Source organism: Chrysemys picta, chromosome 1 (genome assembly GCF_011386835.1).
Source record: "Chrysemys picta bellii isolate R12L10 chromosome 1, ASM1138683v2, whole genome shotgun sequence".
NCBI lineage: Eukaryota > Metazoa > Chordata > Testudines > Emydidae > Chrysemys > Chrysemys picta.
Genome location: NC_088791.1, coordinates 137,014,638 through 137,029,017, shown reverse-complemented (window position 1 = coordinate 137,029,017; position 14,380 = coordinate 137,014,638). Strand labels below are relative to the sequence as shown.

The 14,380-nt window shown below is 42.6% G+C and overlaps 1 protein-coding gene across 1 annotated transcript in view; it reads right to left on the bottom strand.

The window, feature by feature from the left end:
- The window catches only part of RIMKLB (ribosomal modification protein rimK like family member B), a 66,325-nt gene that overhangs the window by 7,498 nt on the left and 44,447 nt on the right, over positions 1–14,380 (bottom strand). Inside the window, exon 4 of the mRNA XM_005295738.5 lies at positions 1,507–1,737. Coding sequence (XP_005295795.1) covers positions 1,507–1,737 — 231 coding nt within the window. The remainder of the gene's footprint in view (positions 1–1,506; positions 1,738–14,380) is intronic.

Sequence of the window (14,380 nt, the reverse complement as noted above, 5' to 3'; positions counted from 1 at the left end):
ACAAGATGTGATATAGAGACCCACCCCCACCCCCAAAATCCTATCCCATTCTATCTCCCCAGATTCCTAGATCTGAGTTCTTCACATCTCAGCCTGCCTCCCTAACTCCGGGACTAATGTTTCCACTCCTCTATCCCACTGAATCTATAAAGCCACTAGAAGAGTAGTTTTTAAATGTTGTTTACCTGATAACAGCCTAATGATCTAAAGGTTACCTGAGCTCAAGTCACCCTTCATTCAGAGGGCTGATTGTAGTGTGGGGAACAGAAGGGAGGGGGTTAGAGGGAGAGAGAATGAGAGCCCTCAGAGGCTTGTGCAGTAAAGCAGAGAACTGAAGTCAGGGTGATGGTTTGAAAATGAGCAGCAGCTACCACTGCCCTGGATTTTGCTGCTCATGATGGAACAGGAGCAGCTCAACATCTCCTGCTTTTCTTGGCAATGCCACCCTCTACAAGCCACCTACCACTTAAAACAGAAGAGGGAGCAACCCTGAGTACAATTTGTTATACAGACAGGGAGAGCTGTGCAGGATAGGAGATACACTCTGGTTACCCATCATGCTTCACGTCCCCCTTTCTCAAAGGAACAACACACGTCTCCCCTTCCTCAACAGTTGGGACATCTGAATCTCTAATGCAAGGACACAGTCACTTTTCAAATAAGTATCTGTTTTATTTATATCACATTAGTTTATGTAACAGGCGGACAGACTTTATTCATGGATCAGTTCTCCTGTCAAGGAGACTTTGTATGACAGATCCCATTACTACAGCCTGATGGTGTATCTGCACAGAGACAATAAGCTTCCCCCTTTCCTTGGCAGAAAGGGATGCTGAGAGGGAATCTTCCATTCTTAAATACATTACAGTTAAAAGCAAAGAAGTTCCCATACTAGATCGGACCACAGGTCTATTTAGCCCAGTATCCTGTCTCTGACAGTGGCCAATACCAGACACTTGAGGAAGGTGCAATAAAACCACTTGTAGACAAAGACTGAATAATCATCCCATAGGGGAAGTTATCTTCCTACTACCAGGCAGTTTTTGGTAATAAAGCATGAAGATTTGAACCCTTATACATTTTTTCCTATCCAGTATAGCTGTGGATGTTCTTGGTCATATAAATTTCTAATCCTTTTTCAAATACAGCTAAATTCTTGACTTCAGGAAAGCATCAGGTTCCACACGTTATCTGTGTGTAAAGCAAGGGACACAGCTTTTTCATCTGAAGATATCAAAGTATTTTAGATAATAATCTTCACAATACCCCACATTACAGATGGGGAAAGCGGGGCACAGAGTCTAAATGATTTGCCCACGGTGTCACAGCAAAGCCCAAAATAGAACAGCAGACCTGACTCCCAATCCCCAAGCTAGCCACCACACAACACTCCTATAGAGCAGTTACACACTGCAACCCAATAATAAGGGCCTTTCCAAACTTAACTAATGTCCCACCTGCTGTAAGTGCTTTTAGTATGCTGCCCTTTTAACCCAATGGGCTTACCATAGGAGAAGGTGTCTGGGAGAGGCACACCATGACCAGCCAGCTCCTGGAAGGTCCAGAACTTGTTGACGCAGTTGAGGATGGCTTGAGGCCGATTCATCAACCGGCAACCCATCTTCTCCAAGTGGCGAAGGACCGTGATGTCACTGTCGCTCTGGACCCAGGGCGTTGGCACACGTACAACCACCACCTGTGGATAGGCAGTAATGAGCTCCCCATTCACCCGGAGACCTACAGAAGGGAAGGAAAGGAAAGCCATTCCAATCAACTCCAAGGGCTCAAGAAGACAACAGATGGATAAACAAAGCATAGAAATAATCATAATACCAGATCACACCATCGATCCATCTGTATTCTGCATCTAACAGATGTCTAGTGCCTCATGTTTAAATGGCACCCCATTACTCTTACAATGCACCTGGTCAACTGTGCCACTTTGTACACAGAGGCAAAAAATCCTTCCTGTCCCCCTTGATATATTTAAAACTAGGACTGGACAATCCTGGACTAGCCCCCAGAGTGATGAATTATTAGAGATGGGAAAATACCAAACTAATCCAAAGTCTGTGTGTCTGGAGGGATGGGGTGGGAGGGAAAGCTGGAGTGAAACAAGTTGCAGGAAAGTAAGTATGATGGGGTTGCTTTTGGAAGATGTCAAGTCTCCCGAGGAGGACCTAGCAGATGACAGTGGGTTGGGAGCTGAGAAGTCATTTTGACCATCTTGTCAGGTCAATAAAGTGAAAACTGATGGAAACCCATCACTCAGTGCAATTCACTGAGGTGATGGCACTTGCTATTGGTACCGTAATGGTTAAAGGAGGAGAGAAGAGATAGGAAGAGAGATGACAATGCACTTAGATTTCCATAAACAGTAGAAGCCAGCTGGAGCAATTCAAATCTGGTACAGTGTATTTGCTTACTATCCCCATAGCAAAAAAGGGTATTTATTTTTAAAACAGGGGTGCTAATCCATCGTATGCAACTGCTATATCAACAGTTTGTGTTTCATTTTGCTTTTAAGGAGCACTTGAATTAATGCTTTTTCCTGGAGACAGGTCTTTTCTGCTCCTCTTCCTCTCATATCTCTCTTCCCACATTTCAGACCATGCCTTTAATAGAAATGAGAAGCCACCTCTGCCCTGCAATGCATGGAGAAGGATGCCCTCCCACCTTCACATGCACACAGAACCCGTGTTTTGTTTTTTGTTTTTTTTTGAAAGAACAGAAAGAGCCATTCCCAATACAGATCCCTTTCCCCAATCCTCTTTCCTACTAGTGTGTGTGTGTGTGTGTGTGTGTGTGTGTGTGTGTGTGTGTGTATACAAACATACACACACACACACACACACAGAGCGCGAGCACACAAGAGGAAGGCTGCTCTGAACGCTCACCTCATTAGCACAGAGCACTGCCGCATTGCAGCTGACATGACTTGCGTGTTTAAGCAAGCAGGCTTCTCACACACCATTTTACAGTGCTTTCTCAAACAAGATTAAGAATAGCCACTGCAAAAAAACGAAGTGGGATGCAAACATCAGGGAGAGGGTTACCATCTCCTTCAACATGAAAAGGAAATCTGATTTGGTAAGCACGGAACTTTGATGTTGTCAGAGCAATTAGATAGTAGCATTCTCCATTAGACACACTCTTCCCCGCCTAAATCTCCATTCACACCCACTTTTCGTTATCCTATTTATATGCATGTATTGAGACACATGCAAGTTGAGTAACAGTTGTTAGTGGGAAGCGCTTTTTCAGCAGTAGCCATTGTATATTTTTGTGTTGTGAACTGGAATTATGCAGTTTTCTGAAGAAAAAAACCTCAATCCTCTTTGGCATTTTCTCTTTAAAATGGAATATGCTAAATTGAGTAGGTTTTGGATGCAGGAGTTTGCAAAAGGGATGCAGCAATCTGAAGGAGAAGTATAAACCACCTCCAATGTCCTCCTAAATATTTTGGACCAGATTTGACTGTTACAACTGGTGTAAATTCAGTCAGGCCATCAGCTCCCATGGAGTGACACTGGAATTACAATGATTTAACCAAGAGGATAATCTGGCCCTTTGTTTAGATTCAAACTGGTCTGGACACTGTTCTCTCCAGAACAAAAAGCATTTTCTCTCCTTTTAGAGAGGATAGTTTAAAAACAAAGAGGAAAAAGGCATTCAATGAAATGTATAATTTGAGTCACCGCTACTGACGCGCACCATAAAAATTAGCTGCAGTCTCCCAGCAACGGAGTACTGCAACGAGAGGCAGTTCCATTAAGGTAAATGGGAGAGCCAGATCCTGCCATTTTGAAAAATAAGCTTTTATTTAGCATTGGCCCTGAGATGCAGTCATTTGTAGTCAAATGAACGTCCAAGAGAACTGAATGCCCTGATGCGTAGATTTATAAATCCACTCATTAGGCTGTGGGGCATGCAGTAACGTGTTTATGTATATGGCTAATTAGCTTTTCAAATAATAGATCTATACATATGATACGAAATAAAAACCAAGATACCAGAGAGCTATAGGAAGTGACTGAATGGCTTGAGAATTTGGCAAACGGTATGCAGAGTATCTCACCTCTAAGGTACTGGTACCATTCTGGCCTTTGGACAGAAGTAATAAGTTACTTCCCAGGCTATTTGACATTCTAAGTGAAATGAATTAGTTTCAGGCCAGCATTTAGCAGGCATCTGTCCATATACAAAAAAATCCTGAACCTGATTAACCTGCTGCCTTGGTGGCAGTCTCAGGATACATCTTAGACACACTACCACAGAATCAACTCTGCTGCGATCGATGCACCAGGGGTTGTTTTAGTGGGTCTAGTGAGACCCGCTAAATCGATGGCACAGTGCTCTCCAGTCAACTCCAGTACTCTACCAGGAATGAGAAGAGTAAAGTAAGTTGACGGGAGAGCATCTCTCATCGACCCAGCATGGCGTAGACACCGCAGTAAGTCGACCTAAGCTACGTTGATTCCAGCTAAGTTATTCACGTAGCTGGAATAGCGTAACTTAGGTCAACTTACTGTGATAGTGTAGACATAGCCTCAGTGGAGGCCCACAAATGAATAGGTCAGGTAGACATAGCTATCCACTCATCCTCAGCCCTAGCAGGTTTAGGCACATTGGGAGGAGGGAAGCTTGTATTGACACTTCCTGTACTTCACTGGTATCCACTTGGGGCCTCTTGCCAGCAAAAATGTTCGCTTTAATGGGGGGAGCGGGGGAAGGAGCAATTCCTGTATATGTAATGATTATAAAGCACTTTGGGATTCTTTGGCACAAGGAACTCCTAAGATTACACGAGCTTGAACAGCACCATAAAAAACAACAATCTTACATTTAAATAGGGTTTTACACTCAGTAATACAGCCATTCCTCAGCCCTCCTCTGCAAGGCAGATGTCTCCACAATAGAATGTGGCAGCTCTAACTCTACTCAGTGAATTTAATTCACTGTATCCAGATGATGCTGTAAGGAATTTTAGCAATGCACAATGTAATTACTTGAGATGGAATTTTGCCAGGATACTTTACTCTTAGGGGAAAAAAGCCCCAGAGCTTCAGTTCTCGCTCTCTCTCACTCTCATATGAAGGGTGTCCCTCAAAACAACATCTGATAACTGAGTAAGACAAGCACTCCTTGAGTCACCAACACACTCATATAAGATCCAACCCTATTTCGACGGTGAGATAGATGGGAACACTGCTTCCTCTCCACAAGCTGGACTGACTGCCATTTTATGCATTTCTCTAGGAAAGAATGCTTTCTCCCCATCTCTTCACACCAGAGGTCTCTCTAGCTGTTTCACTGTGACAATCCATCCATTAACCACCTTTTGTGCAGAAAAGGCAACTGTTCCTAAGACATGAAATATTTAAAGAGGGAAGATTACATTCCAAAGTAGTATCAGAGAGGTAGCCGTGTTACTCTGTATCCACAAAAACAACAAGTCCGGTGGCACCTAAGTTTATGCCAAAATAAATCTGTTAGTCTTTAAAGTGCCATCGGACTCCTCGTTATTCCAAAGAAGATGTATCAGTGTTTAAATGTTTCAACTTTAGCTGTACCCGCCTTCTTCCCAAGCTCAACGACTATCCTTAGTGTTTCAACCTCACAGCCAGCTGTCTCTCTCATGCTTCTGAAGCTGCTAGGTTGAGAATGCAGATAACTTTTGCACTAAGGGCATTATAGTTCACTAAAAAGGATCAAGCTATTTCAAAACACCACGTCCAGGTCTGATCACCATCTTAATTCATGCACCTTCAGAAGTATTTGATAGTGTCTGACATCTTTAAAGCTCACTATGCCCACCCTTCTCCCCCCAAATCCTTTACAAACTCTACAAGAATCACTTTACCAGTAGCTGTTCAGATGTGACACAACAACATTACACTTCCTGTCCTAAACTGTTGAGAAGAATTGTGTTTTCAGTTGAAACAGTGGAGTGAATTTTAGGGAGGCAGAAAGCTATTCAGAAAAAGGGCATAACACCCCCATGGACTTGCAAAAATTGCCAAAAGATTTTAACAAGTTTTATATCTCATCATAACAAATACTTGACATTTATAACAAAACTTGCCATGATATCCAAGTCTGTGGTACTCAGGAATCAAACCCATGTTTTCTGACTCTAAGAGTTCAGTGTTTGACCACTAGAATTTTAATATAAAGTTAAACATGTAATATAATTTCTAACACACATACACAAGGAGTATTGCATGGGCATATATTTACAAATGTAGTTACATAAATCAAACATCTAGTTATGTACAAATTCTAAACATCAACATCTCTAGGGTATAGGAAGACACAGGTAAGATACATTTAGGGCGAGGAAGGAAAAACTTACATAATTGCTTTTTACAAAACGTTCAAATCTGCAACACAAGATTTCCTGGCTTGTTATTGCCAAACTCGCTGAATTCCTGGCCCCAAACCAACTGATAATAAAATGCCTTCCTTAAAAAAATTTCCATGTCATGTAAACAAGCCTGGAGGAGTCTCTGAAATACACACCAAGTCAAAAGGAGCATAGTTGTGCAAGTTCCCTTTTCAGCATGCTGCAATTGATCCAGCAACACAGAACATTTGACAGGTTTCAGAGTAGCAGCCGTGTTAGTCTGTATCCGCAAAAAGAAGAACAGGAGTACTTGTGGCACCTTAGAGACTAACATTTGTTAGTCTCTAAGGTGCCACAAGTACTCCTGTTCTTCTTTTTACAGAACATTTGAACATCTTGGACCTTTCTTTTTACAACTGGCTTCCAACTAGACTTTTTTTCTAAATTTCATCTGTGAATGTACCAATGATGAAAGGTGCCCAAATGACAAACTGGATGATTGAAGTTCTCTATTTAACCCAGAATAGTATAGCTGTGCATGTTTCCCATACCATCCCAGCAATGGGAGTGATCATTGCCCAGGAGAGACCATCTTTGGGAGTGAGAGCAGAGTTCAGCCTCCATGACTTGTTCTATCCTTGGAGTCTTTGCTGAGATTGCCAATAAGTGCCAAGGCAATGGTGTGGGGGGGCGGGGGAGGGGAAGGTGTTAATTATTATGAGTATGCAGACACTTGTCCTGTTATGAACAGGACTGACTCACCGAAAAGTCATCAAAAATGCTTTAAAGTTGACAATTACAACAGTAAAATGAGCACACCCAAAAATGCATCTTCCTTACTTTATATATTTGCCAACTTCACTGACCCAAACTAGACTTTAAGCCCATTAGATCTACAAAGCCCACAAAAGATACAGGCACACAAGCTCTTGAGTTCCATGGATAAACTCCATCTTTACTACCAGTGAAAGCATCAGAGTCAGAAAGGGCAGAACCCCTGCCTCACTCAGAGCACAGGATGGACTTACTCTGGAGATGAATCAGGGTTGTGTAGTGAAGGATGGTTTTGGCTATAGGACTTCTGCCTCATTTTTTGCAGAAGTTGGAAGGTTTGTAGTTAAAAAGGCAGGGAGAGAAAGGATGGCCTCATAGTTAAGACAGTTGAATGCTGCCCTGAAGAACTGGATTTTACCCCTGCTTTTTAGAGTTGCTATGTGAAGCCAACCAAGGCACTTAAACCAAATCTTTCACAGGTTGCCACTAATTTGAAGTGACTCAAGTGATGGAAGTTTTTTTTAAAATGGTCCACTTATGTTGTATATTTAACTGGACACAGTCAAGCACTGGGCCCTTTTTGTCAATTTTGATTAATCAATTCAGAACCACCACAGAAAGTTCCCCCCAATGACAATAATATTAAATCCAAAGATATGAGAGAGAAGAGAGATTTGTGCTTGGTAAAGTGAATAGCTGCAGTTCAAGCTGCAGTTCTCAGAGTTCACAACTTGTGGTTTTTTTGTTTTTCCTCTCTCCCCTTAAGAATTGGCCAAAGAACATTTCTTGCACAGATTCCTGAGCAAACCACACAAGGCAGAGGGTGAAAAAATGTGAACTTGCTACTAGGAGCACAATGCTAACTACATATTCATTTGGGCATAAGCTTTCGTGGGTAAAAAACCTACTTCTTCAGATGTTTGGACAACTGGGTTTTTTACCCACGAAAGCTTATGCCCAAATAAATCTGTTAGTCTTTAAGGTGCCACCGGACTCCTCGTTGTTTTTGTGGATACAGACTAACACGGCTACCCCTCTGATACTTGGTACGTATTAGTTAGAATTCAAGGGATCATACAAGTGTATTACTTGTTTAGAAATCTTCTCTGGATTTATTTCCACCTATCTTATCCTTATACAGTCATCTTGTACTGGCTCCCTTTCCACCTTTTCCCAAAAATCTCATTACTTACTGAGTGCTCAAGAACCTTCTCCTCTGCAGCTCCTCTCATCTGGAAAAGCCTCACTGTATCAACTCAAGAATATCACAATTTGTTTCAATTCTCTCCTAAAGCTCTTTTCTCCCCTGCCCATGCCTTTCACACCATTTATGATGACTAATGTACACAGAAATGGGATCTTCCAAAATACTTTAATGCTGGATGATCTAGTTTGATTTCTCTTTCCATGTCAATCCACCCTTTTATTTATTAAAGCTTCAGCATGGAGTGCTGTCATTTTTAGCTCACCTTGAGCATGAGATCTCCCCCCTCACCCCTCTCCTTTATAAAACACTAGGCAGGCACTTCTATAATTTGAAGGCTCAAATAAAGTTAGAAATAATGCGATAAAGCGATTTTCATTAGTACGACGTCTGCTCCATTCTCCTCCTTTAAAGTAGGGGCTAGGAGAGGAGAAGGGAGAAAAATGAGACAGTAGCGGCTTCAATTACAATTTACAAGTTTATAAATTTAACTTGCTCTGAAAACCTTGACAAAAGGCCTCTTTCAGTTCGGCTTCAGCTCTGCCCAGATAGGAGAGGAGGAGCCTGGCTGCAACAATTCCATTTTCTGCCCCCACCCCATTGTAGGGACGGTTCTCTGCATCCGCTCCTCTGGAAACCAAGGCACAGCAACATGCTTGTTAAAAATCCATGGGGTGGAGTGTTACGGGAATGAAAAAAGGTAACTGAGTTTGTGTTTTGTTTTTTAGCCCCTCTGAATAGGGGTTCATTTCAGGTGTGAGGAGAAATCAGATGCCCATATTCAGCACTGCATTCATACCAAGAAAACAGTTAGTTTGATAGCAGTTAGAGTTGTGCTTCTGAGCCAGGTTTCCAGCCATGGAAAAAAAAATTACCGCATATACTCAATCATAAGCCCATTTGTTTATAAGCTGACCCTCCGAAGATGGATAAGTAAAAATGGAAAATTTGTATAACCCATTCATAAGCTGACCCTATAATTCAGGGGTCAGCAAACTTTGGCTCCCGGGCCATCAGGATAAGCCGCTGGTGGGCTGAGATGGTTTGTTTACCTCGAGCATCCACAGGCACAGTGGTAAACCTAAGTAAACAAAGTGTCCTGGCGTGCCAGCTTCTTACCCTGACGGGCTGGGGCAGCAACGTGTGGGGAAATTTGTGGGGGGGGGGGAGAGAGAGAGAGGAAGAGAAGCCGGAAGTCACGGGATTAACCCCTGTGACCACTCCCCACATGACCCCACCCCTAGCCCCGGACCCCCACACTCTCCCCATCCCATCCCTTCCCACCTTATCGGGGGAGGGCCAGGGGAGGATGTCTCTGGCCTGGCTGGAGCTGCTCTGGCAGGCTGAGCAGCGCAGCCACAGCCTTCTCCAGCGGGCCAGACCAGGCGGCGCGGCCGCAGCATGTTCCAGTGGGCTGGGCGGTACAGCCGCAGTGTTCTCTGGTGGGCCGGGCGGTGCGGCCACAGCCTGCTCTGGGGGGGCGGGGCCGAGCGGCACGGCTGCAGCCTGCCAGCCCCGGAGAGAAGAGCAGCGTGGCCAGAAGTGGAGAGACTCTGACCCCGCCTCTTCCCTTCTGGCTCTGCTGGCTGTGCTGCCTCTCCTTGATCCTTCTGTTGGGGGGAGGGGCTGTGTCCCACCTCTCCCTCTCTGTACCCGTTCATAAGCCGACCCCCATCTCTGGTGCTTCCCTTTTTTACTAAAAAAAATTGGGCTTATGAACGAGTATATACGGTAAGTGATGTGATCTGGAATCAGGAGCAACCTCTGTGTGGTAAAAGGACCCAAATAAACAAATGCACAGGTTGTTTTAAGTTTTTTAAAGGCATGCTGCAAGGGGAAAAAAAAAGTTTAATTTATAAAACACTCTCCCCTCCCTCCATCTTGTGAATTAATTCTACAGTAGCAATAAAAATGGGATTCCCAATTAAAAATATCTCCATATTAAAACAAATACACTTGTTACATTTGCAGAAAAAAAAGTTACAGTAAAATAAACAAAGGTCCTATCTACACTATCAATAGCTATAATGTTCCAGAACACATTTAAATACAGTTGGTTCTTACAGCACAGATGGGACCAAATCACGTTTAACCATGTTCCCAAACCAGTGCACCACCTTAGACTTTACAGAGCTGTAACAATTAACACACATTTCTTTTAAATGTGTTTTTACATAATTCCATTTGAAACTATAACAAAACAAAGATTCAAATGCCAAAATACAAGTAACTAAGCCATTTTGGAAACCATTCCATTTTGGCTACTGCTACAAATCATTTTTTTTATGATGTATTTTAATTAGCTTCTCATAACTTGAAAATCAGAAACTAGTTACAAAAGCAACAGAATCAAAAGAGTTCTAAAGTAAGTAAGAAAGCATACAATTTCTTGACTCAGCCATGAACTCAAGTCTGCAAAAATAATGCTTTTAATATTGAGATTGATTTAAATCTGTTGAATTTAATTTTTCATTTAAGTTGAAGGTATCTACTGATCAAGATATATTTGGATTCGCTGATTATAATGAAGCCAAGGCTTTAACAGCTTACATTAATGAGTGCCTGCATGCAGAGGGAATTTTGTTTTCATGATGATATTGTGGAGAGGTTCCTGAATTTAAAAAAACATAGTATGCTTTTACAAAGCACTTTAACTAATTATTAATCATTTTGATAGATTCTTCTGGTCTACCTAATGTCCAACTAAACATCTTAACGAATGGAAGGTTTATTCTAATTAGGAGAAATATTCAAAAGCACAAATGTGATTTAGGCACCCAGCTGCCAACGAGGGTTGGACACAATTGCTTTTTGTGTCCTTGAAAATCTACCACCATTAAGAGTATTTAGAGAGATTCCCCATTACCTTGTTATCTAGTAAGTGTCAAATAAACTTAAGAAAAGCAGTAAAAAAAAGTCCTGAAAAACTAGTATTTCCTCTCCATTTCCCAGAATTCCAGTAAAGGGGTGTTTGTAATGTTGCTGTAGCCGTGTTGGTTCCACTACAGAGGTGTATTAATGTATACTGTATGGGAGCATATTTTTAAGAAATTGTCATAATTACTTGATAGAGGCTTTATCAAAAGGGCTATACTTTGAACGGAACACAGACTTGAGGTGCAGATTAATTTATTCTGACTAGTTCCATAGTTTGGGTCCTGCTGATGTTCCCAGTGCCTGATAGTGCAAGTAGTGTCCCCAGTTCCTGTGGAACATAGTTTTAAAATCCTAGAGTGTGAGGTGGTGTCAGATTGAGAGCTGGCTACTTCAAAAAAGGATTTTGTAGATTAGTACTTGGATTTCTGCAAATGGGGAGCCAGTGGAGTTTGTGAAGCAAAGACAAGGCCATATCAGCCTTTCTTGTTTGTAGGCTTGCTGCTGTGTGCCACACTAACTTCAACCTTCTTGCAGCAGTCACATTCAAAACCAAGCAAAACAAGTTGGATTAGTCTAACCTGGAAGTGAAAATAAAGGCATGTATCACCTTGGTTAGGTCCTTGTCTGAACGGAAAGGGTGTAACTTCTTAGCCAGATGAAAGGGGAACAAGTTACTCCCCACTACAGAGGCAGTAAGCAAGCCTAGGAGTCAGACACAATACAGAGACATCACACCACCTCAACTATCTGTGGTCCAACTCCTGCAGTCTTTTGGTTAGGTCATATAACTGGCAAATTCCTCAAAGTATTTCCCCTCTCCACTAACGTCACCTCTATTTTTGCTGGATTGATCCCAAGCCAACTGCTCTTCATTCTGATCTCTTTTGGGCATTGGGACATCCTGGCAATAGTAGTAGCTACATTGGTGAAGGAGGAGCTATATAGGTAAGTGCCATCTACATATTAGTGGAGCCAGTCTGGGATCTCATGAGATATGAAAGAGAAGGGAGGGAACAGTGAGGCTTAAGCAACTCCGCAAGAAAGGAGTTTGGGGTCATCATGACTGTGGGATATGTCCGACAGGAATGAGCAGAACCAATATACTGCTGCCCCACTTGGCTCCTAAATATTGTGCGTGCACTTCATCAGTGCTGAATAAACAATGTCAAAGGCTGCAAAGAGATTTAGCATTATAAGCCCAGACGACTTTTTTTCACTATCCAAGGCCAGGATAAGTTTACCGATCAGCAAAAATAGAGATGACAGTGTACTGGTGCTGTGTACTGGTCCAAAAAACTTACTGTGGATCCAGGTGGCAAGCAGATGCTTTTGTAGTTTGGAAACCAACACCGCCTCAACCAGAGGGGGTTAGAGATTGGTTTAACAATTGATAAAGTTACTGAGATTAAGCACAATCTTCTTCACTACTAGGTGAACAACTGTATTTTTAAGGTGTTTGTCCTCTCTGAAGAAAGCACTGAAGAGCTCTACTATAATGGATACCAGGATCTCTAAACTGCTTATATTTAAGAACTTCTTTCAACTGACTCTATTTCTTTCTTTTCCATTATAATTCTGTCATTCCTTGCTAAAATGATTAATTTTTCAAATACAACTAGGAATTAAAACCACTGTTCGGACCAGCCTACACGTCAATATCAAAACCATTTTGAGTACAGAAGGAACCACTATGTTGTGATCAAGTTCTTCCAGTATCTTAAGCTTTTTCGTAGGTTAGATGGGGACCTCATAACTGATTTCTGTTCAGTTTATTATCCTTTACACTAAAGTACTCTACAGTATTTTCCATCTGAAGATCTCAAAGCATTAACTAAGAAACCTTCTCACTCACATTGTAACAGGGTATTCAACACACAGAAAACCCCATTCAGCAGATCTTCACCTTCTGCCCTTTCCAGACCCCTTCACAATTGAAAGCCTGATGAGCAGTAATAAATACTGAAGCAAATATAAGCAATATTCTCCTTTACAGATATGGATATTTCAAGGACCGGTTGGAGAAAGTTCTGTCAACTGGACTGACAAGCTACTCCCTAAATACTTCTCCCACTGCTGTGTCAAAGAGTCTTCAGCATTGTGGGATGAGGCTAGAGATACAAATACTGCTAATCTAAATACAAATTTTGGAAGCTCAATCCTCCTAAATACCATTGCCCCTGTCAGTTTGTATTTCCTCACACCCTACCACAGCTATTGTTAGAAAACCAGATAGAAAAAATGTTCCCATTCCAAGTTGAAAACACCTGAAATCTGGCTGTTTAGAGGGTTTTCCCAACAGTGGGAGAAAATTAAGAAGAGATTCCAACAACAGAGAAGGGTAGGGACTTCCCGCCCACTCCAACCAGAGCGAATCCCAACCTACCCACTCACCTGTGTTCCCTGTAAGCTGCGCGGTTGGGCGGCTGCCTAGGAGAGATTCAAGTGCCGCCCAGTTGATTGGCAGAGCGCAACATCCAGCAGCATGTGTTCAGGTGCTCCTCCTCCCACTGCTTTGCAGCCACATTGCTCCATCCTGCAGCTGCTCCCAGGACCCTCCTGCTGGCTGTGCAGAGTAGGGGTTGGGGAGGAGGGTGCTGATGTCAGGGTGTCCCCCTCTTCCCACCCCTGTACCTCATCTCCGCAAAGCAGGGGAGAAGGGACAGCCTGGCTCAGGACTCGGAGCTGCTGCATTCTGAGGTCTGAAAGGTGAGTGTGTGCCTTTCTTAAAGAGGCAGTACACAGTTTCAGAGACTTCCCCAGCAGCCAGCTCACACAGTCTCTGTCACTCACATGCACACTCTCCCCCTCCTCCCTGCCCATGTACCCCATCTTCGCAGAGCAGGAGAAGGGAGACAATAGTGCTCAGGACAGAGCAGAAGAGCTTTCAGTGAGTGCTTTAAAGAGACAGGGCACCGCATCTCTCAAACTTCCCCAGTAGCCCCACACACAGTCTCTGGGTCACACTCTCTCTCTCTCTCTCTCTCTCACACAAGTCTCTTTCACACTCACCTCCCAACACATACTTGTATCACTGTTGTTGTTACTTCTTGGTACTTCCTGCAATGCACATATATTCTCTGTAATTTTATTCTTTCAAAGTGTGTTATTTTACTGTTTTGACTGGTCTATGCATTTAATAATTTTTATTTCTCTTACACTTAAATTTAATTCTTTGAGTA